Source organism: Styela clava, chromosome 13, assembly GCF_964204865.1.
Source record: "Styela clava chromosome 13, kaStyClav1.hap1.2, whole genome shotgun sequence".
Lineage (NCBI taxonomy): Eukaryota > Metazoa > Chordata > Ascidiacea > Stolidobranchia > Styelidae > Styela > Styela clava.
Window position 1 is genome coordinate 5,552,848 of NC_135262.1, and position 25,085 is coordinate 5,577,932.

A 25,085-nucleotide genomic window follows, 5' to 3' on the forward strand; every position below is an offset into this window, starting at 1 on the left:
GTGAGATTCCTAGAATAATCAAAATGCAATACTCGTACTAAGAAATCCTGCTCAGGCAAAATGTGTTGCGTGCAATTTCGGTTTAAAATCGAAATGTCTACCAAGGCTATACTGTGTTCGGAATTACGAAAATAAACATCACAAACAATTGAATACCAAGTAATGCAAAGTCAGGCAAAACACAATTTGTGAGTGAGTTTATAGCTGCCGCGCTTATGCTTTTTGTAAAAAATCCTAAATCTGCACTAGTTTTAAATGCTACAGTTGCCAACAGGGCTTAGTCAAAATGCCAAGAACGCAAAGGCAATTTCGTAATATTTTACCAATTGATATTGGCGGCACGTTTACACATATTGTTGCAGATGCATCTCTATCTGAAACAGGCATAAAATTTAAATTATGGCTTTTGTCTATTGTTATTACTCAACAATCGCTCTCTTTTTAATAAGTCCAGCATTTCGAATACGGAGAAAAACTCACATTTGTAGCACTGGCAAGCTCATCAGTATCGCCAATTGGAGATGCCGATGGCAATGGAGATTTGTTCTCTTCTACCTGAAAGTAATTCATGAACGAGATTATTGAGATTAAATAAATTAAATATTAAACGATTTTGGGACGGTAATGGTTCATTATTGAAAACTTGTACAATTTTACCTCTTTTTCCACTTGTGATATTTCCTTGGAAGACATTTCCACATTGAGGTTGTCTTCGACGTTCTGAAAATACGGGTATGGTTTTGCATAAGGATTTATGTATACCATGCAATAACCATTGGATCTAGTTTATTTTACTACCGTACAAGTACTCCCGTAGTGTGTGTAACAGGTTAAGGTTAGGCCATAATTTTATTCCGATTTTCCTTATTTTAGTTCTATTACGATTTCGGGGGGTGTATCTGTTAGCCAAGGGATTATACCCCTGCCCATAGTAATCAGTCCCTTTACACAACTTGATGTAAAATAGGCGAACAAAATTAGTTACCTCCATATTGATACACACACTTCTGGAGCGCTATCGCACCTAATCCCATACTCATCCACGACCAATTGCCGTATGAATAACGTAGTTAGCTATATGTCAGCCTTCGTCTTACTACGGGATCAGTAATGAGTCCTAAACCCCAAGTCAAGTCATCTTCGTCTTCAGTCGAGTCAATCACTAAGGTAAATCGTGAATGACTTCAGCCTATTCTACATTATATGAATATGAATTGAAATATCGAGAACAAATTTTACGTTAGCTTTGCCAGTCAGCAAAGTATTGTTAGAATCTTCAATTGGAAATGGAGTTTCTATCGGAGCTTTGTCGTCAGTTATCTAGAGGTAAAATACGATCATGAGTGATAGAAACTTTGTCGGATGATTGCACGATTAAATGACTGGAACGTTACCAAGAATGTAAATGTTTCATAACAATGATACTTGTGTAGTATGTGTACCAGGTTAGGGTTAAGCCATATTTTTTTTCCGATCCTCCTTAGTTTAGTTCTATTACGAGTTCGGGACTTTCTGTGTTAGCCAAGTGAGTATACCCCCTGCGCATAGGTTTCAGTTCTTCTACACAACTTAATGTGAAGTAGGCGAACAAAATTAGTTCCATATTGGTACACATACTTCTGGAGCGCCTTGGATAAATATATCATCATAGGTTACATACTGGGGTCTATACCAACTTTCTTTAATCTAAATATACGGTCTACATTTACCAGCAATAACAGAATTTTAAACGTTGCGGTAAGTCTCAAAGGTTTTGCATTTTGGCTCGGACTATAGAAGAGGATTCATCGTTATTTAATACCTTGTTGTTGGGTAAAGAACGCGAGTTGCCATTGGAAGAAAATTCTGCTTCGTTGACTTCATTTTTCTTTCCCTGTGTGAAATTACAATCACAAGAATTATAAACTCAGCTATGCTTAAGTTATAGTGAAGAAAAACCAGGGAATTCTCCTGTGTTTAATTTTGGAATTGTCGTATCATGAATATTCCTTACTTTTAGTCAATGAACGTCTGATCTTACTAATTTCCATTCGCAATATTGTTTCTATTGAGTTAAATGCTGTTAAAATTGCGCCTAACGCAACGTTCGTACGAATGTCTACTTATCATGACCGTCAAACAAGAAATAAAAATTCAAAAAACTGAATACCATTGTGTACTGTGGGCGCACTTTGCATATCGGTTCATCGTAAAAAGGATCGTATGCTCTTCTTTTAGTTATTGCATAAGTAACTTGATCATTTTCCGGTAGTTTTACCTCGGTCTTGTGAGATACCTGGAAAACATATTTTTAAAAATAAATAGCAATAATTTGAGCTAGAAAACTATCCCGCGAGGCTTGACAAAATAATCAAAACGGAAAAGCAAGTTACACTATTTTCTAATACGAGTTGCATTTTATATGTTCACTCTAATATATTAACACATAATTTGTCACTCGGGATATGACTTCAAAAATAAAACGTTATTGGACAATCGAATGCGAACCATTTCAAACGCAGACTCTGCCTCAAATACTCGATTCGTGGTTTTAAAATGACTGCGACTTCTGACGTCAAGTTGAAAAAATTAACTTCGATCTCCAAAATAACTAAATTTCGACGACGGAAACTTTGGCAAAATAGTGTGCACTTTATTCACAATTGTTAGATTACCTTCGATCATTTGGTACTTCCCTAGTATGTGAACCAAGATGGCGGACACCGGAACGTAGTATGTGTACCAGGTTGGGGTTAGGCCAGGGGTGGCCAACCTATGGCGCATGCGCCAAACGTGGCGCATTGTATGATTAGAAGTGGCGCATTGCATCTTTAACCCTTTTCATGCCAAAATTGTTAATTGCACTTGGCTTCTCCACGCCAAGCCGTTTTTTTGCGATTTACATGGTGACTTTTGATTGTACCTAAAGTCTATTCTCCTTACTCCACGTCGCCCACTTACGGCTTGTTGGAATTAGAAACAACAGGCGATTATCGACGTTAGCTTTTGGACGGACTTTTTCTAGACTTTTAGCAAAAATTAGTAAAATTTACTATTTTTTCCCTACTGAAGTAAAGAGTTCAGAACTTTTGGAAAAATAGAAAATCGTCATTTATCAGCTTGAAACATGGATTTCCATTGCCCAGACTTCCCTAATATCACTCAATAACCATTGAACAACCAGTTGAATTTACCAAGCCTAAAACATTTATTATAAATCAACCCACAACATGCTGAAAATGACCCCTAAATACCACCTTTTTCATCCAAACTTCAAATGACCGTTGTCAACAAAAGCGAAGCGTAAAATCGTTGCTGTGACGCAAGTACTAATCTCGAAGAAGCCTGGAGTAAAATCACGCGACGCTAGGCCAAACAGCTGATTAGCAAAGGCCAATTAAAATCGAGGGTAGAGTAGAGTAGAGTAGATATTGATACAGAAGAACTGAGAAAATTTGCCCAGGGTTTTATATGTCGTTTCGGAACGACATAAAGATGTGAACAAACATTTTCTGCCATAAAACTAATTAAAAGCAAAGCGAGGTCAAGACTTACAGATTTAAATTTGAAGAATGCACTGCTCCTCTCAGTAACAAACTTAACTCCAAGAATAAAAAAACTGGCGAAAGTAAAACAGCAGCAAAAGTCTCATAAAGGCGGTACTTAAATACAATTGATCAGTTTCATTTATTATACTTCCTTGCTTAATTTCTATTCATGTGAAGTTGTAAATTGTAAAAACTACATATACGTGTGTATATATGTGTGTGTACTATAAATTTATATAATTTCAACAAGAAGCGGACATTAGGCGTGGGAATACCCGTACAAGAGATTTACGGCGCATCTGAAACATCATGTTTAAAACGTGGCGCATGGTATGTGAAAGGTTGGCCACCCCTGGGTTAGGCCATAATTTCAGGTACAAATACTACGGGAGTCACTGGGCTAATCCTACTACGTTCCGGTGTCAGCCATCTTGGTTCAGATAATACGGATGTGCCCATCATTTTGCTAAATTTTACAAATATCGACAGTGCCATTCCATATAATAAGCATGTATTTATGTCGTTTCGTAACAAAGAAACATATTTAATATTGCATTTATGGCCTTTTCTATTGTTACTAATCATCCTCGAATTTAGCATTCTTAAAACAGAGAAAAATCGTACGTTTGCATCGCTGGTAAGATCAGTATTGAAAGCATCGCCAATTGGAGACGTAGCTTGTAAAGGAGATTTGTTCTCTGCTACCTGAAAGCAAAATATGATTGATTAGTTAAATACAGATTTGATGATAATCAGTTATTTAATAATCTATTATTAGATCAATATAGTTTACAAGGGTAGTGTCGCGTTAAAGGAATATTATTTTATACGTTGCTGGCAATGATATACCAAAGTGTCAATCCCTGAAGCAAATTGGAATTACTGCGGACTGCGGCACCCAGTCTCATACTTTGTCGGCGTCATCCCCTCGTATAAATATGAATTGACATCGATTAAAACATCTTACATTTGCATTGCTAGTAGGCAGAGTACTTGCAGCTTCGTTAGTTCCAGGTACAGTTACCAAATGAGCACTTTCGTCAATTACCTACAAGTAAAATGTAGTCATGTGTGTTAGGAACCAAATATTACCGCGTGCGTAAATTCTGGCGGATTCGAATGTGACAATAGATTGATTCATAGAGTCGTTACATTATTATTTAAACCGATGTATTAATTTTCATGATTCTATAGCATTCTATGCTTCTAATTTTTGGAAAGAGATTATTCTTTTCAGCTTTAGCTTTTACAAGTCATATTCACATAATTTGGCGATAAAAAAAAATGAAAATCACATTTTTAGAAGAAAAATATACTCACACCTACCTTCTCAACTTTTTGTTTGCCAACTGTATGATTGTTAGTCTGAGTTGATTTCTGATCAAGTTTCTGAAAAAACAAAGTTTAACATGCATTCCAATATTTGAGGTTTGGTTGTTAGCCAGGCTGTGTGTTTTATACAGGGCTCTTTACTTAAAGTCAACAAATAAAAACTTGTTTGAAATGTGATTCAATGTTTTAACTGCGTGAAAGATATTAAGTTCGTCGCAAGATATAAAATACGACTCCGATGAGTTTGAAAAAATTGTGACTTCAGTGTCTTATAATCAAAACAATATTTGATTGACATTATATCAAAATTTATTTTTCGATACCTTGGGTTTGACGTCATCTGCTTTCCCCATTGTCTGCAAAAAAATGTTATGACATGCTTCATTACACTCTCCGAGCAACGCCCTAGATAAGCTGCCACCGATATGTGATAAGGTGGTAAAACTGAATGAGCATGGTTTCTGCTACGAAAAATGCCAAGTCACATATCTTTGTAATAATGCAAAGTCAGATTAATAAAAGACTCTTGGGTTGATCCTGAAATCGTATAAGAACGTCCCAATGAAAGTGGCAATATTACGAAGTGAAATTAATTGTATTGTGTCTCTTTTTCAACGAGTATGAAAGTAACCTACAGCAACCATATTTTACCGTTTAGCATTTTACTAAATTCTGTAGCTTCTGTAGGTAGGTGTAGATGACTCGGCCGTTAGCAAGATTTTAGTATGATTCATACATAATGTGAGCAAAACCTCATTCAACTCATACACTGTTGTCAGACATAGAACGTAGAACAATGTCGAAAAGATATTATATCTAACATACAGTACTTACCCATATTTTTGAAGATGCTACAAATTGTTCCAATCTTTTAGCTGTGTTGATGAGTGAATGTAATTGTTGTTCTGTTTCCGCCATGTTGTCAATTTTGAAGTTGCCCAACGAGTCTCCCGATTGAGAAACTGCAGTATTTTTACGCAAATTAAGACAATTATCTTATATATATATATATATATTGAATGAACTTGCTAGCAGTGTACATATAACATATATCGCATATAAAAAAAAGATTTAGGATTTCATCTTACCTTTATTGCAAATATTTTCAGATGATGTTGATGTTCCCGACAAAGCAGAATCTTCATTTATGTTCAAATTCATTTGAGACTGTTTTTCGTTTACAAAATCCAAACTTTTTTCGAACCATAATTTTGCCGAAGCAATTGATTCCAAACCACGAATCAATGATTTCTTCTGATCATCTAATTGTTCCATGAATTTTATCTGCAGAATTAGCAATAAATGAGATAAATAATTCACTTTCCAAATAAAATTTTTTATTGTTGTTTTAAACCAATGCCCTGAACAAGGCTATATACCCAAGCAGCAGGTTGAAGTATAGATATATAGAATTAAGAATGATTACAAAGATGGTTATTAGAATCGTCATAACCGAGGGACAACCAAGGCTGTGGAATCAGGGAGAATTTACGCTTCCTAGTTGAAGAAATTTTTACTCCGATTTCGGACTCCTTCCGCAGCTGTGGACAACAGAGGAAATCAAATTACGATTAAAAACTTTAGCATTCTTTGATAGTGTTAGCAACGCTTTGTCAACGTAAATTTTTTTTCGAGTATCTGTAGAAAATTTTGACTTCGATTATCGCTATGAAAACATTCCAAACTTCGACTACATGTCACCGAAATAAACCGTTGCATTTTCGTAGTTTTCAGTCAGAAATGCTAATAGAATAAAACTAGTCTTTCTTAGCACTTTTAACAGAATAAATAATTCTCAGGTTATTAGTGGTCTGTTTAGGCAACAATTTCAGGAATTTAGTATCTTCGACGTACCCTGTTGTCGTCTATTTCTTTGCTCATTCCTTCACAAGGAACGTTTCTTCCCATAGCGACAGACTTGTCACCAGACTGCGGCAATATTCCAGTCAATACAGGTGGAAAAGACATTGATGTCGCATCATGATCTTGATCTTTTGGACTTTTCGAATCTGAAAGTTCTTTGACAACTTTGACTTTGTCTTTGGTAAGACTTCCCCTCTGCGAATCAGCGTTAGAATGAAGTTTCGAAATTTCTTCGTTTCCTCCGCTGGCGACGTTCCTGGTGAAATATTGAGTGTTTTTTAACCTTACTACAAGAGCCTACATTTATCAAATAATATACGATGGAATTACATATGATATGACCGATGACGTGATGAATATATATACAAATAAATCTTTAAACTCAAAATGATATTTTTGTGTACAATAGACATTTTTGCATGCCTCTAACTAATGAGTGAAAAATACTTGAAGATCAACTATTTTTGCAAATACATGTAGAAAAAAAAAGTAAGGTTATTTAGAAGCAAATATCGAAGAAGTCAGAAAATAAGAAATACATTTTGTTCGGAATTTTATCTGCTTAGCTAATGTATGAAAACTTCAAAATAGACTCGTGACGGATCTGGCTTAAAAAAACTTTTCTAACCTTGGCGATTTAGTGCCAGGAATTCCAAGAGGTGGGAGAGTGTTGCCACGTTTTCCGTCATTGTATCGCTCGTGATCAATATAAGAAAGTGTTTCTTTATCATTGATTGTACTATTCTTGTCAGATGTCTTTTTCGGGTCCAGTTGAGCACTCGAATTCGATTTATTTCTGCAAATAATAACTTTTAATTATTCTCTTCTACGAATCCATTTATTGCTGATGTGGTGAATATCTCAAAATAATTACAACTACCAATCGTGATTTCAAAGAATAATTTTGACAATGCTGGGTTGAAGTTTTTACCATACGCGTATCGAGTCGCTTCCGATATCGAAGAAGCCAGTCTCGGTCAGTCTCACTGGCGGTTATTTGATGAGGCCCCCGTGCCATTCCATTTATATGGGGTGACTCGAGGCTATCCAACACTGAATAAGAACCTAAAGCTTTGTATTATGGTATTTTCACTTTCGGGATCCCATTGATATATTCTGAAATAAACTTTCTCTCTCATTCACTAGCTAGCCAAGCAGTAAGGTTTACGTTACCCGTTTCCATAATGATGATCCTCGACCATCAGAGATCCAATATCGTCCTGATTTGCAGACTCTGAAGAAGTCTTTAAAAAAATATATGAACGTTATTTAATAAGGTAGAATGAACAGAAAGTAGAATGAGAAACCCCGTGTCAGTACTAAGATAAAAATGATGTGGACTACATTTAGTCGCAGAAATCCTAAGATTTCAATATTATTTCAAATAATATTATAATAAAATAACGTGTTTACCTTTCCATCACTATGAGCTCTGGAGCTTTCCTCGTCACCGCCGTTTTCAGTCGAAGTTTTACAGCAGTGAGAGAATGTCTAGCAAAAGGAATGGATTTTTGAAAGTTACCCTTTAACTCTAAAAAGCTGTATACAGGAAGTCAATTAGGTAGAAATATATCGTACTCCGGGAAACACAAATCCGTGGAAATTTTTGCATAATGGATTAGATAACGGGTCTGGGATTAACAGCATTCAAGGATCAAATACGTAATCTTATACTACCGTGTTTTCCCGACAATAAAACGGGATCTTATTTCAATTTTTTCCCGAAAAATAACACTAGGTCTTATTTTAGGGGGATGTTCTAAATTTTCAGTTATCAAAAACAAAATTACATAGCAGAGAATTACGAGATTTTCAAATATATATATATATATACAAAATATGAAAACCTATATCTATTTGCTTATAAATAACACGTTTTTATTCAAAATAACTGCATAACATAGTTTATCAATCATTCAAACCGTGTAGGAGAGATTTCTTGCTATCGACTGGGACTAGGTCAAAAAAAAATTTTTGCATTTTCGACTAGTCTTATTAAGGGTAGGGCTTATATTGAAATCATATTAAGGTTGAAGTCATATTTCTTGTCTAATGGAAGCCATTGTAATCAATTTATTTAAAAAAAAATTAAGAAATATCAAACATCTCACCAAGATTTTGTTCGTCTTCCTTACTCCCCGACGAAACCATGATGCAAACGCATATACGCATTGTACTGCAGTCAAATAAGATAAAGCTTCATCCTGCTCCTGGAAACAAGAGATCAAGATTTAGTCCAGAAATAAATATCCTGCCAGCATTTTTAGATACATACACGAGCTCATAGAGGTTGGAAACTGCTGGGGTTTGACATGATTACCGGTTCGATACAGTTTCTTCCAACATAGGTGAGGCGATGTATGCCAACTTAACTAGCGGACAGAAATCTCCATTTCTTTTAATCTAAGATGCTTAAACATAAGCATCGCTATTTCCAAGTATGATCTATGATTAACTCAAAGTCTAACTTTAATTTTAAAAAAACAGTAACAAATCCGTACACCTCCGTCGCGAATGTACTTGAATCGATTAAGGCGATTTACAGAGCCGGTCATACCTATTGCGGAATTATATGGAACGAGTTAGGCGGGGCCCAGTCTACCGGTATGGCGGGGAAACCTACACAATAGTTTCTTCGGTTGACCATTTAGAACTATTTCAGACATGGTTATGTTTATTAAGGGTTACTAAACAGTTTTCCTTTCCCCTCTGTTTTTGTAATATATTGAAGAGTTATTTGGATATTTTAAATGGATGCTGCCATTGTGCATACCTCAAGAGCATGAGGTCTGCTGTAGTAGGGGTGTGCAACAGGAGTCCAGGGGGCCGGCCCGCCAAGCTATTTAGTGTGACCCTTGTGTCAACACTCAGGTTTTCCATTATCATACATAGGCTATAATCTTAATCTTATGTTCACATAGGTAAAAATACATAATATTTTTTGACTTTATCGCTGCGTTAAATCCTAAACCTGTTTTTATTCCTGAAGAAGCGGTAGCCGTATTCCGCATTCCCCTGTGCTATAGCGATGGGCCAATTAGGTATTCAGGACTCAAGTGCGTTGATACCATCTCATATTTATATTTTTAGTAACATATAGGACCATGAATATAGGATTATTCATAGGTCCTAAATATAAAACTGGATTTTCTAAGGTGGTTTCACAGAGTCCAATAAAAAATTGAATCAACACTTGATTATGAAGTTATATGGCGATAAATCTCAATAATAAATCTCAATGAGTGACTTACCTGGTGAGAAGATTTCCGAAATCTTCTGCCTCGTCGCTTACGGCCACATGATACCCTGCGTCCCTCGTCGTCATGGTCCGTAGTGAAGCCGACTTTATTTTGCCTAATAGGCATCTTTGATAGTCAAATCAGCGCATATAGAACAAATCTTAATACGCTAAACTCAAATGATATTTCGCGCAAAATGGTATTCAATTTAGTAAAACATCTTCTTTGTTACGTCATAATAGCTCTTAATGTAATTGACCAAGCAGCAAAGATATCTCGTTCATATTCACGAAATGTATGTAATACTAAATTTGTGGAAAATTTTCAGATTACGTCATGTCATCCGTTCCTCATGACGTCATAATAAATAAAGAAGTTTATTCGTTTTGAACCGATTTGTAAGCGGTATTATTTTTGGTGCGTGCCCGGCCTAACCCAAATCTATTGCATTACATATGAACTTATCCCCTTCATTTGGGAAGGGTGTAATTCATGTTTTATAGACTGTGAATAAGGAAATAAAACCGACAAACCGATGCCAAGACGAATATCTCGGCTACCTGTGAGGTAAATTGTACGTATGAACCCACCAACCGATTCTCATAAATTGGCCTTCACTTACCGTCGAATGGAATAACTTCGGATGCTTCCTAACTTGGGTTGGAAATGTCAAGCAGGTTATTCACTGACATAGCACACACAAAATGTGAGTGTCGCTTGGACATTTTATAGTCGGATCATCGTAAAAGACAAATTTTTTTTTTCCTGACGTCCATTTGATATATTATATCTTATTATTTTCGATGATATGCTGGGATCAAACTCGCTATGATTATTTTTTCCGTCATTCGTGGGAATACAGAAATTTTGCGACAACAGTTGTTAAGTTGTGATCGAGGCGGTAGAGCCCGGCAATCGTTGAGGTGGTAAAGTTGCTCGCGGCTAGCGAGGTTGTGGTAGGCACAAACAACATAAGGCCCCCATTTTTTATAGCTACTCCGTTTCCCTCTTTTTATCCGCCACCACTCACTCACTTGTATTTCCTCCGCCACTCTCTGTTTTTATGTACCACTCTTTGTTTCTTTTATTCGAAACTTTTCTTCCTATCTCACATCTACATTACAACACTCCGTGCTCTCTTTTTTTATCTATTATTTTTGTCTCCTTCTGACAATTTCCTTCTTTCTGTGCTTTCTAAGGGGTTCGAACTTTTTCATGTACTCTGTCTCAGTCTTTCCTTTCTCTCCTTTTTATTCGCCACCACTCACTTCTTTTTTTATCCAGCACCACTGACTTCATGCATTCCTTTCACCACCCCTTCATTAACACTCCGTGCCTAATTCTCTTTTTTTATCGTTCTATTTTAGCCAATAGGGCGAGAAGTATTGTATCCAGGGCTGGAATAACCATTAATCAAAATAAGCATGTGCTTGGGGCATCAAGAGAAAGGAGACACCACCGAAAATGTCCGTAGTCGAATTTTGGCGCTTCAGTGTTTAAGGAGCTTGTAGTAGTTGTTGAGTTCGGAGTTGGTAAGATCCATTGCGTATACAGAAATCCATCGGAAAGAAGCTAATTTTTTGTGGTGCTTGTAGCTTCTTCGTGAGACTTCAGTGTTTAAATAATAATTCTGGTACTTCAAACATTTAACGACTGACGCATTTTATCAGTTATACTGTTGAAAAACTTCAGTCAATAAATAATTGAGTAGCTTTTCGCCGTCTTCAAATCTGTCATAAGAAACATACTTTGATGCAACCTATATGAAATGGGAGGTTGCGCGCAACAGTAATAAAGTCAAATAAACAACATTTTCAATTCGTCCTTATTTCATCATAAATATTGGCCAGAGCTTGACAGTCCTGTTTAAAAATGAAAAAAAACTTTCTGCTGAATAGATATTTTATTTCAAAATCGATAAATTCAATAAAAAAATATATTGTTTATTTTTATCAATTTTACTGACTAGCACAAAATTATTAATATGATTTTCTCGTAATTCTTCCTTTATTTAAAAAATCTGCTGCAAAATTTAAACTGCATTTCAAATCCTCGTCTATGTTTTCTTTGTTATAGTTCTTGCAAATGGAAAGGACTCATGAAATAACCTAAAGAAATAGAGAATTTGATGTAAAAGTGGATTATTTATTATAAAACAATGTTGATAACTGTATTTCTACTATTACATAACAACGGCTGTTTAATCTGATGTAAATCGAACATTACGACTGTATTAAACCGGAAAGTGAGCAGAAAAAAATTGTATCAATAATATTTAATTGTATTACGTTGATAAATTTAAACAGGAGCGGATAAGCGTAAGAAATTACCATTACCTTTCCCTGCTTTAGAAGGGCAATCGTCTATTTTATAGTAACGAACGTCTTCTAGAGCCTCCCTGAAACTGACTGTCTTTTTCTCCTCGTTGTTTCGACCACTGGAAGGTACAAGAGCAAGACAGGACTTTCCAGGAACAGCAGTGGTTGGCTTGGTATAATTCGCCATCTTTGTGATTTCAATATCCTGAGAAAAATCTATTTGTTAACAATTGTCGTTATTAATTATTAAAGAAAGATCTAAAGGTGTTAAATCGCCGTGACGCGACAGAGTTGACAGTATTGAACTCCGCGTTTGAGGGGCTTTTTAGTGTCTCGTACAAAAATAGCATTAAACCATCGCTGAGTTGTTTTAAACTATCATTTAATTCGCCGGTTCAACTTCCAATATATATCTGATATTATCGTTCATTTCCAAAAATTTCAGCCATCCACTTTTTTTCTGATTTTTAACATGATAAACATAATATATGTGTCGCAATTCAGCCGCAGTATATGCAGTCATAATTGTGCTGTACAAATAGGTTTAAGTTCACAAATATAAATTGAAACATACCTCTGAACTTGGTGAGAGGTCATCATCGCTTGGCAATTCATTCTGGAAATCAAAAATAATGTTTTTGTCGAGTATTATTAATATTAATACTCTACATTGAATTACACTGACATCAATACACTGAATTACATTGCACTGACAATATCAGAGAATTGCTAGAAATTTATTTGGAATGAAACAAACGAATATAAACTTACAGATGATTTACTTGATTCGTCAGTATCGCTGTCAAAATCATCCTGGGTAGACAAAAAGTATAGTTATTAAGATTTCATAAATTCAGCTTATATAATATATTATATATGGCTTTATAAGTTTTTGGACAAGTACGTATTTCCGTTTATGTGACTTCGAAGCGCAGATATACTATTTTCGCAGTAGTTGCAACGTTTAAATCTGGAGTTAGAATAACTTTGTCGGGTAATCGTTTGTTTTTAATTTCATTTGATTATGCCAACAGCGCTATTTAGACTCCGATAACTTTTGTAACTTCAAATTTTGTACACTGCGGCAGGTTGGTAAAGCAAACGTAATGATTCGCCTGGGTATCCCACATCCTACCATATGTTACATAGAATCATATCCTGATTTTTATGAAAGTGTTAATTCAATATTTACTTCGTAATCATCTTCGCAATCTTCATCGCCCAGTTTTTGACTTTCCTCATTGGACTGAAAACAACAATAAAAATATGTTTATGTGAGCATTTAAAAACTGTAAATGTTTACCTGTAATATATGTTGGGTTTCTGTGGGACCAACTATTTATCCCTCATGTGGATCCGTGTGCATATAATGCCAGGATGCTGTAGCAAGAATCAAGATAACTATTCTGAGTTTTCAAAAAGTAAGGGGTTAATTTTCGTCAATTGATCACTTTTCTCGTCAATTTGTTTATAAAACTCAAACATTTTACCTTTGATGTCTCATCATCTTGATGAGTGTCGTTAATTTTTTTCCCTTCTACTTTCTCATCGTGAAATTCCTAGAATATTCAAAATGCAATAGCCGTACTAAGAAATCCTGCTCAGGCAAAATGTGTTGCGTGCAATTTAGGTTTAAAATTGAAATGTCTACCAAGGCTATACAGTGTTCGGAATTACGAAAATAAACATCACAAAAAACTGAATACCAAGTAATGCAAAGTCAGGCAAAACACAATTTGTGAGTGAGTTTATAACTGCCGCGCTTATGCTTTTTGTAAAAAATCCCAAATCTGCATTAGTTTTGAATGCTACAGTTGCCAACAGGGCTTAGTCAAAATGCCAAGAACACAAAGGCAATTTCGTAATATTTTACCAATTGATATTGGCGGCACGTTTACACATATTGTTGCAGATGCATCTCTATCTGAAACAGGCATAAAATTTAAATTATGGCTTTTATCTATTGTTATTACTCAATCGCTCTCTTTTTAATAAGTCCAGCATTTCGAATACGGAGAAAAACTCACATTTGTAGCACTGGCAAGCTCATCAGTATCGCCAATTGGAGATGCCGAAGGCAATGGAGATTTGTTCTCTTCTACCTGAAAGTAATTCATGAACGAGATTATTGAGATTAAATAAATTAAAAATTAAGCGATTTTGGGATGGTAATGGTTCATTATTGAAAACTTGTACAATTTTACCTCTTTTTCCACTTGTGATAATTCCTTGGAAGACATTTCCACATTGAGGTTGTCCTCGACGTTCTGAAAACACGGGTATGGTTTTGCATAAGGATTTATCGTAAACCATGCAATAACCATTGGATCTAGTTTATTTTACTACCGTACAAGTACTCCCGTAGTGTGTGTAACAGGTTAAGGTTAGGCCATAATTTTATTCCGATTTTCCTTATTTTAGTTCTATTACGATTTCGGGGGATGTATCTGTTAGCCAAGTGATTATACCCCCTGTCCATAGTAATCAGTCCCGTTACATAACTTGATGTAAAGTAGGCGAACAAAATTAGTTACCTCCATATTGGTACCCATACTTCTGGCGCTACCGTACCTAATCCCATACTCAGCCACGACCAATTGCCGTATGAATACCGTAGTTAGCTATATGTCAGCCTTCGTCTTACTACGGGATCAGTAATGAGTCCTAAACCCCAAGTCAAGTCATCTTCGTCTTCAGTCGAGTCAATCACTAAGGTAAATCGTGAATGACTTCAGCCTATTCTACATTCTATGAATATGAATTGAAATATCGGGAACACATTTTACGTTCGCTTTGCGAGTCAGCAAAGTATTGTTAGAATCTTCAATTGGAAATGGAGTTTCTATCGGAGCTTTGTCGTCAGCTACCTAGAGGTAAAATACGATGATGAGTGATAGAAACTTTGCCGGATAATTGCACGATTAAATGACTGGAACGTTGCACCAAGAATGTAAATGTTTCATAACAATGGTACTTGTGTAGTATGTGTACCAGGTTAGGGTTAAGCCATATTTTTTTCCGATTTTCCTTAGTTTAGTTCTATTACGAATTCGGGACTTTCTGTGTTAGCCAAGTGAGTATACCCCCTGTGCATAGGTTTCAGTTCTTGTACACAACTCAATGTGAAGTAGGCGAACAAAATTAGTTCCATATTGGTACACATACTTCTGGAGCGCCTTGGATAAATATACCAGCATAGGTTACATACTGGGGTCTATACCAACTTTCTTTAATCTATACGGTCTACATTTACCAGCACTAAAAGAATTTTAAACGTTGCGGTAAGTCTCAAAGGTTTTGCATTTTGGCTCGGACTATAGAAGAGGATTCATCGTTATTTAATACCTTGTTGTTGGGTAAAGAACGCGAGTTGCCATTGGAAGAAAATTCTGCTTTGTTGACTTCATTTTTCTTTCCCTGTGTGAAATTACAATCACAAGAATTATAAACTCAGCTATGCTTAAGTTATAGTGAAGAATAACCAGGTAATTCTCCTGTGTTTAATTTTGGAATTGTCGTATCATGAATATTCCTTACTTTTAGTCAATGAACGTCTGATCTTACTAATTTCCATTCGCAATATTGTTTCTATTGAGTTAAATGCTGTTAAAATTGCGCCTAACGCAACGTTCGTACGAATGTCTACTTCTCATGACCGTCAAACAAGAAACGAAAATTCAAAACACTGAATACCATTGTGTATTGTGGGCGCACTTTGCATATCGGTTCATCGTAAAAAGGATCGTATGCTCTTCTTTTAGTTATTGCATAAGTAACTTGATCATTTTCCGGTAGTTTTACCTCGGTCGTGTGAGATACCTGGAAAACATATTTTTAAAAATAAATAGCAATAATTTGAGCTAGAAAACTATCCCGCGAGGCTTAACAAAATAATCAAAACGGAAAAGCAAGTTATACTATTTTCTAATACGAGTTGCATTTTATATGTTCACTCTAACATATTAACACATAATTTGTCACTCGGGATATGACTTCAAAAATAAAACGTTATTTGACACTCGAATGCGAACCATTTCAAACGCAGACTCTGCCTCAAATACTCGATTCGTGGTTTTAAAATGACTGCGACTTCTGACGTCAAGTTGAAAAAATTAACTTCGATCTCCAAAATAACTAAATTTTAAGACGGAAACTTTGGCAAAATAGTGTGCACTTTATTCACAATTGTTAGATTACCTTCGATCATTTGGTACTTCCGTAGTATGTGAACCAAGATGGCGGACACCGGAACGTAGTATGTGTTCCAGGTTGGGGTTAGGCCAAAATTTCAGGTACAAATACTACGGGAGTCACTGGGCTAATCCTACTACGTTCCGGTGTCAGCCATCTTGGTTCAGATACTACGGAGGTGCCCATCATTTTGCTAAATTTTACAAATATTGACAGTGCCATTCCATATAATAAGCATGTATTTATGTCGTTTCGTACCGAAGAAACAGATTTAATATTGCATTTATGGCCTTTTCTATTGTTACTAATCATCCTCGAATTTAGTATTCTGAAAACAGAGAAAAATCGTACGTTTGCATCGCTGGTAAGCTCAGTATTGAAAGCATCGCCAATTGGAGACGTAGCTTGTAAAGGAAATTTGTTCTCTGCTACCTGAAAGCAAAATATGATCGATTAGTTAAATACAGATTTGATGATAATCAGTTATTCAATAATCTACTATTAGATCAATATGGAATACAAGGGTAGTGTCGCGTTAAAGTAATATTATTTTATACGTTGCAGGCAATATTATACCAAAGTGTCAATCCCTGAAGCAAATTGGAATTACTGCGGACTGCGGCACCCAGTCTCATACTTTGTCGGCGTCATCCGTTCGTGCAAATATGAATTGATATCGATTAAAACATCTTACATTTGCATTGCTAGTCGGCAGAGTACTTGCAGCTTCGTTTGTTCCAGGTACAGTTTCCAAATGAGCACTTTCGTCAATTACCTACAAGTGAAATGTAGTCATGTGTGTTCAGAACGAAATTTTACCGCGTGCGCAAATTCTGGCGGATTCGAATGTGACAATAGATTGATTCATAGAGTCGTTACATTATTATTTAAACCGATGTATTAATTTTCATGATTCTATAGCATTCTATGCTTCTAATTTTTGGAAAGAGATCCCACTTCTTAGCTTTAGCTTTTACAAGTCACATTCACATAATTTGGCGATAAAAAAAAAATGAAAATCACATTTTTAGAAGAAAAATATACTCACACCTACCTTCTCAACTTTTTGTTTGCCAACTGTATGATTGTTAGTCTGAGTTGATTTCTGATCAAGTTTCTGAAAATTAAAGTTTAACATGCATTCCAATATTTGAGGTTTGATTGTTAGCCAGGCTGTGTGTTTTATACAGGGCTCTTAACTTAAAGTCAACAAATTCAAATTTTGTTTAAAATGTGATTCAATGTTTTTAACTACGTGAAAGATATTAAGTTCGTCGCAAGATATAAAATACGACTCCGATGAGTTTAAAACAATTGTGCCTTTAGTGTCTCATATTCAAAACAATATTTGATTAAGATTATATGAAAATATATTTTTTGATACCTTGGGTTTGACGTCATCTGCTTTCCCCATTGTCTGCAAAAAAATGTTAAATATGACATGCTTCATTACATTCTCCGAGCGACGCCCTAGATATGCTGCCACTGATATGTGATAAGATGGTATGCATTGGAAAAACTGAATGAGCATGGTATTTGCTACGAAAAATGCCAAGTCACATCTCTTCGTAATAATGCAAAGTTAATAAAAGACTATACTACTAAAGGCAATATTACGAAGTGTAATTAATTGTATTGTGTCTCTTTTTCAACGAGTATCAAAGTAACCTACAGCAACCATATTTTACCGTTTAGCATTTTACTAAATTCTGTAGCTTCTGTAGGTAGGTGTAGATGTAGACTCGGCCGTTAGCAAGATCGTAGAAGGATCCATACATATGGTGAGCAAAATCTCATTTAACTGATACACTGTTGTTAGACGTAGAACGTAGACCAATGTCATAAAGTTGTAATTATAGCTAATACACATGACTTACCCATATTTTTGAAGAGGCTACAAATTGTTCCAATCGTTTAGCTGTGTTGATGAGTGATTGTAATTGTTGTTCTGTTTCCTCTATATTGTCAATTTTGAACTTGCTCAAGGAGTCTCCCGATTGAGAAACTGCAGTATTTTCGCAATTATCTTATATAAAAAATGAACTTGCTTGCTGTGTACATATAATATATATCGCATATAAAAAAAAGATTTAGGATTTCATCTTACCTTCATTGCAAATATTTTCAGATGATGTTGATTTTCCCGACAAAGCAGAATCTTCATTTATGTTCAAATTCATTTGAGACTGTTTTTCTTTTACGAAATCCAAACATTTTTCGAACCATAATTTTGCCGAAGCAATTGATTCCAAACCACGAATCAATGACTTCTTCTGATCATCTAATTGTTCCATGAATTTTATCTGCAAAATTAGCAGTGAATGAGATAAATAATTCACTTTCCAAATGAAATTTTTATTGTTGTTTTAAACCAATGCCCTGAACAAGGCTATATACCCAAGCAGCAGGTTGAAGTATAGATCTATAGAGTTGAGAATGATTACAAAAATGGTTATTAGAATCTTCATAACCGAGGGACAACCAAGGCTGTGGAATCAGGGAAAATTGACGCCTCCTAGTTAAAGAAAGTTTTACTCCGATTTTGGACTCCTTCTCCAGCTGTGGACACCAGAGGAAATCAAATTTTGATTCAAAACTTTGGCATATGAAAGCCTTCTTTGATAGTGTTAGCAACGATTTGTCAACGTAAATTTTTTTTTCGAGTATCTGTAGAAAATTTTGACTTCTATTACCGCTATGAAAACATTCCAAACTCCGACTACATGTCACCAAAATAAACCTTTGCATTTTCGTAGTTTTCAGTCAGAAATGCTAATAGAATAAAAGTAGTCTTTCTTAGCAATTTTAACGGAATAAATAATTCTCAGGTTATTCGTGGTCTGTTTAGGCAACAATTTCAGGGATTTAGTATCTTCGACGTACCCTGTTGTCGTCTATTTCTTTGCTCATTCTTTGACAAGGAACGTTTTTTCCCATATCGACAGACTTGTCACCAGACTGCGGCAATATTCCAGTCAATACAGGTGGAAGAGACATTGATGTCGCATCATGATCTTGATCTTTCGAACTTTTCGAATCTGAAAGTTCTTTGACAACTTTGTCTTTGGTAAGACTTCCCTTCTGCGAATCAACGTTAGAATGAACTTTCGAAATTTCTCCGTTTCCTCCGCTGGCGACGTTCCTGGCAAAATATTGAATGTTTTTTGACCTTCCTCCAAGAGACTAAATTTATCAAATAATATACGATGGAATTACATATGATATGGCCAATTACGTGATAAATATATACAAATAAATTTTTAAACTCAAAATGATATTTCTGCATGGATTTTGTAGAATAGCGTACAATAGATATTTTTGCATGTCTCTAATGAGTGGAAGATACCTGAAGCTCAATTATTTACGCAAATACATGTAGAAAACAAAATTAAGGGTATTTAAAAGCAAATATTGATGGAGTCAAAAAATAAGAAATATATTTTGGTCGAAATTTTATCTGCTTAGCTAATGTATGAAAACGTCAAAATAGACTCGTGACGGATCTGGTTTAAAAAAACTTTTCCAACCTTGGCGATTTAGTGCAAGGAATTCCAAGAGGTGGGAGAGTGTTGCCACGTTTTCCGTCATTGTATCGCTCATGATCGATATAAGAAAGTGTTTCTTTATCATTGATCGTACTAATCTTGTCAAATGTCTTTTTCGGGTCCAGTTGGACACTCGAATTCGATTTATTTCTGCAAATAAAATCTGTTCTCTCAGGAAACATTCAAATCTGGAAACTTACTCCATGTTGCATTTGAAGTAAAAAGCACAAAACTATGTTAACTACCAATCGCGTTTTCAAAGATTAATGTCAACAGTGTGAGGTAGAAATCCCCACCACTCGAGTCGATGCCAATGTCGAGTCAGGCAGTCGATTTAAGTATCATTGGTCGTTAGTTGATATCGCGTCCGAGTCATCCCATTTAAATGGTGTCGAGTCAAAGACCTGGGTTTCCTCTAACACTGCCTAACCCTGATATGGATTTGAAGTTTCGTTTTGTGACGTTGAGTTGTTCCTTATAAGGTCGCATTAAATAAGTTTAAACTAAAATATCTCCTCCCTCATTCACGACCTAACCACAAGTAAAGTTTACGCTACCCAATTCCAGAATGATGCTTTTCTACCATCGGAGATCCAATATCGTCATGATTTGCAGACTTTGAAGAAGTCTTTGAAGAAATCTATTAATGTTATTCGAGACAGTAAGATGAATAGAAAGTAGAATAAAAAAAACGTGGCAGTAATAAGAGGAAAATTATATGGACTACATTTATCCGCAGAAATCCTAAAATGTCAATATTATTTCAAATAATATAATAAAATAACAAGTTTACCTTTCCATCACTATGAACTTCTCTGGAGCTTTCCTCGTCACCGCCGTTTTCAGTCGAAGTTTTACAGCAGTGAGAGAATGTCTAGCAAAAGGAATGGATTTTTGAAAGTTACTCATTAACGCTAAAAAGCTGTATACAGGAAGTCAATTAGGTAGAAAAATATCGTATTCCGGGAAACACAAATCCGTGGAAATTTTTGCATAATGGATTAGATAACGGGTCTGGGATTAACAGCATTCAAGGATCAAATACGTAATCTTATACTATACCGTGTTTCTCCGACAATGAAACGGGATCTTATTTCAATTTTTTCCCGAAAAATAACACTAGGTCTTATTTTAGGGGGATGTTCTAAATTTTCAGTTATCAAAAACAAAATTACATAGCAGAGAATTACGAGATTTTCAAATATATATACAAAATATGAAAACCTATATCTATTTGCTTATAAATAACACGTTTTTATTCAAAATAACTGCATAACATAGTATATCAATCATTCAAACCGTGTAGGAGAGATTTCTTGCTATCGACTGGGACTAGGTCAAAAAAAAAATTTTGCATTTTCGACTACGTCTTATTAAGGGTAGGGCTTATATTGAAATCATATTAAGGTTGAAGTCATATTTCTTGTCTAATGGAAGCCATTGTAATCAATTTATTTAAAAAAAAATTAAGAAATATCAAACATCTCACCAAGATTTTGTTCGTCTTCCTTACTCCCCGACCAAACCAGGATGCAAACGCATATATGCATTGTACTGCAGTCAAATAAGATGAAGCTTCATCCTGCTGCTGGAAACAAGAGATCAAATTTAGTCCAGAAATAAATATCCTGCCTTCATTTTTAGATACATACACGAGCTCATAGAGGTTGGAAACTGCTGGGGTTTGACATGATTCTCGGTTCAATACAGTTTCTTCCAACATAGGTGAGGCGATGTATGCCAACTTAACTAGTGGACAGAAATCTCCATTTCTTTTAATCTAAGATGCTTAAACATAAGCATCGCTATTTCCAAGTATGATCTATGATTAACTCAAAGTCTAACTTTAATTTAAAAAAAACAGTAACAAATCCGTACACCTCCGTCGCGAATGTACTTGAATCGATTAATAAGGCGATTTACAGAGCCGGTCATACTTATTGCGGAATTATATATATGGAACGAGTTACGCGGGGCCCAGTCTCCCGGTAGGGCGGGGAAACCTACACAATAGTTTCTTCGGTTGACCATTTAGAACTATTTCAGACATGGTTATGTTAATTAAGGGTTACTAAACAGTTTTCCTTTCCCCTCTGTTTTTGTAATAAATCGAAGAGTTTTTTGGATATTTTAAATGGATGCTGCCATTGTGCATACCTCAAGAGCATGAGGTCTGCTGTAGTAGGGGTGTGCAACAGGAGTCCCGGAGGCCGGCCCGCCAAGCCATTTAGTGTGACCCTTGTGTCAACACTCAGGTTTTCCATTATCATACATAGGCTATAATCTTAATCTTATGTTCATATAGGTAAAAATACATAATATTTTTTGACTTTATCGCTGCGTTATATCCTAAACCTGTTTTTATTCCTGAAGAAGCGGTAGCCGTATTCCGCATTCCCCTGTGCTATAGCGATGGGCCAATTAGGTATTCAGGACTCAGGTGCGATGATACCATCTCATATTTATATTTTTAGTAACATATAGGACCATGAATATAGGATTATTCATAGGTCTTAAATATAAAACTGGATTTTCTAAGGTGTTTCCACAGAGTCCAAACAAAATTGAATCAACACTTGATTATGAAATTATATGGCGATAAATCTCAATAATAAATCTCAATGAGTGACTTACCTGGTGAGAAGATTTCCGAAATCTTCTGCCTCGTCGCTTACGTCCACATGATACCCTGTGTCCCTCGTCGTCATGGTCCGTCGTGAAGCCGACTTTATTTTGCCTAATAGGCATCTTTGATAGTCAAATCAGCGCATATAGAACAAATCTTAATACGCTAAACTCAAATGATATATCGCGCAAAATGGTATTTAATTCAGTAAAACATCTTCTTTGTTACGTCATAATAGCTCAAAATGTAATTGACCGAGCAGCAAAGATATCTCGTTCATATTCATGAAATGTATGTATTACGAAATTTGTGGAAAATTTTCAGATTACGTCATGTCATCCGTCACTCATGACGTTATAATACAATTAAGAAGTCTATTCGTTTTGAACCGATTTGTAAGCGGTATTACTTTCGATGCGTGCCCGGCCTAACCCAAATCTATTGCATTACATATGAACATACCCCCTTCATTTGGGAAGGGTGTAATTCGTGTTTTATAGACTGTGAATAAGGAAATAAAACCGACAAACCGACGCCAAGACGAATATCTCGGCTACTTGTGTGGTAAATTGTAGATTTAAACCCATCAACCGATTCTCATAAATTTGAACTAAATTACCGTCAAATGGAATAACTTCGGATGCTTCCTAACTTGGGTTGGAAATGTCAAGCAGGTTATTCACTGACTAGTTTAAAAAGCTGGATGTTTCACTTATTTCCATTTTAGATTCCATAGCACGCACAAAATGTGAGTGTCGCCTGGACATTTTATAGTCGGATCATCGTACAAGACAAGTTTTCTTTCCTGACGTCCATTTGGTTATTTTCGATGATATGCTGGAGCGAACTCGCTCTGATTATTTTTCCGTCATTCGTGGGAATACAGAAATTTTGCGACAACAGTTGTTAAGTTGTGATCGAGGCGGTAGAGCCCGGCAATCGTTGAGGTGATAAAGTTGCTCGCGGCTAGCGAGGTTGTGGTAGGCACAAACAACATAAGGCCCCCATTTTTTTTATAGCTACTCCGTTTCCCCTTTTTATCCGCCACCACTCACTTGTATTTCCTCCACCACTCTCTGTTTTTATGTACCACTCTTTGTTTCTTTTATTCGAAACTTTTCTTTCTATCTCACATCTGCATTACAACACTCCGTGCGCTCTTTTTTATCTATTATGTTTGTCTCTTTCTGACAATTTCCCTTCTTTCTGTGCTTTCTAACGGGTTCGAACTTTTTCATGTACTCTGTCTCAGTCTTTCCTTCCTCTCCTTTTTATTTGCCACCCTTGACTTCATGCATTCCTTCCACCACCCCTTCATTAACACTCCGTGCCTTATTCTCTTTTTTTCCCGTTCTATTTACTTTGTCTTACTTTCCTCTCCTTTTTATCAATCAACCTTATCTCTTTCTAACTTCCCTCTCCTGCATTGCTTCTACCACCGCCGCATTACCGCACCTCTACGCTTTCCTTGCGCCACAGCTACTGACGAAGATTCGTTGGTCAGCAGATTTTTTATCAACGTCACGCTTGACAACCCTTTGGGGTAATTACTTCGACAATTCACGGGCTGCGTTATTTTAAACTACGTGCACCAATGCCTGCTTGGACCTTTCGTGTGCGCTGCTTAAAACCACTTAACGAATACTGGCCTTTAAAATCGTATCTTGGTGTAAATCGTGGGATATTCCGCAGTGATGAAACCTTTAAAATAAAGCAAATCATATGTAAAACATTCTCTCAACTACAAAAACGTTGGTGAGTCAAAAATGGAATCAAAAATACCTTATTGAAATTCCTGGTCTAAATGTTTTTTCATGATCGGGACTAGAAAAATGGAAATTTATGGATCGTTAATTTTTGGGATCCCAGCCCCACTGGAAAGTCAATTTCTCATACGTATTCCGAAAGCCGATAAGACTCTAGTTCGGATGGTAATTTAGGAATAGGTTTTACACTTTATCAGCTTCTCTATCTGCCCAGAACTATAGACCTAAATTTCCTGCGAACTTTGAGCGGGTCCCTTCACCGTTAAACGCCATCTTTTAGTGTGTTTCCTGTTTTTGTTCTCGTCAAGTGTATTTTCAGTTTGGTGAAAAAATGACTGAGTGACAGAATTGTTGGACCCCTCGGACTCGAACGGATCCGGTCAACCAAAGGTAAATAAAAATCCATCAGAATGTCGTTCATTTTTCACAACAACAAAAATTGGTCTATTTTAGCCAATAAGGCGAGAAGTAAATTGTATCTAGGGCTGGGATCAACCATTATGCAAAATAAGCATGTGCTTGGGGCATCACGAGAAAGGAGACACCACAGAAAATTTCCGTAGTCGAATTTTGGCGCCTCAGTGTTTAAGGAGCTTGTAGATGCTTTTCTTGTAGTAGCTGTTGAGTTCGGAGTTGGTAAGATCTATTGCGTATACAGAAGTCCCTCGGAAAGAAGCC

General features: G+C 35.9%; 2 protein-coding genes across 2 annotated transcripts in view; both read right to left on the reverse strand.

The window, feature by feature from the left end:
* Positions 1 to 25,085, reverse strand: part of LOC144431367 (uncharacterized) — a 48,821-nt gene that overhangs the window by 12,325 nt on the left and 11,411 nt on the right. The window lies entirely within an intron of this gene.
* Positions 1,505 to 6,117, reverse strand: LOC144431192 (uncharacterized). Its single transcript, XM_078119017.1, has 8 exons — positions 5,948 to 6,117; positions 5,694 to 5,821; positions 5,183 to 5,215; positions 4,854 to 4,916; positions 4,495 to 4,575; positions 4,152 to 4,232; positions 2,150 to 2,275; positions 1,505 to 1,873 (listed from the first exon to the last, which is right to left on the reverse strand). The coding sequence occupies exons 1-8, from the start codon at positions 6,018 to 6,020 to the stop codon at positions 1,745 to 1,747; spliced, it is 714 nt and encodes a 237-aa protein (XP_077975143.1). The 5' UTR covers positions 6,021 to 6,117; the 3' UTR covers positions 1,505 to 1,744.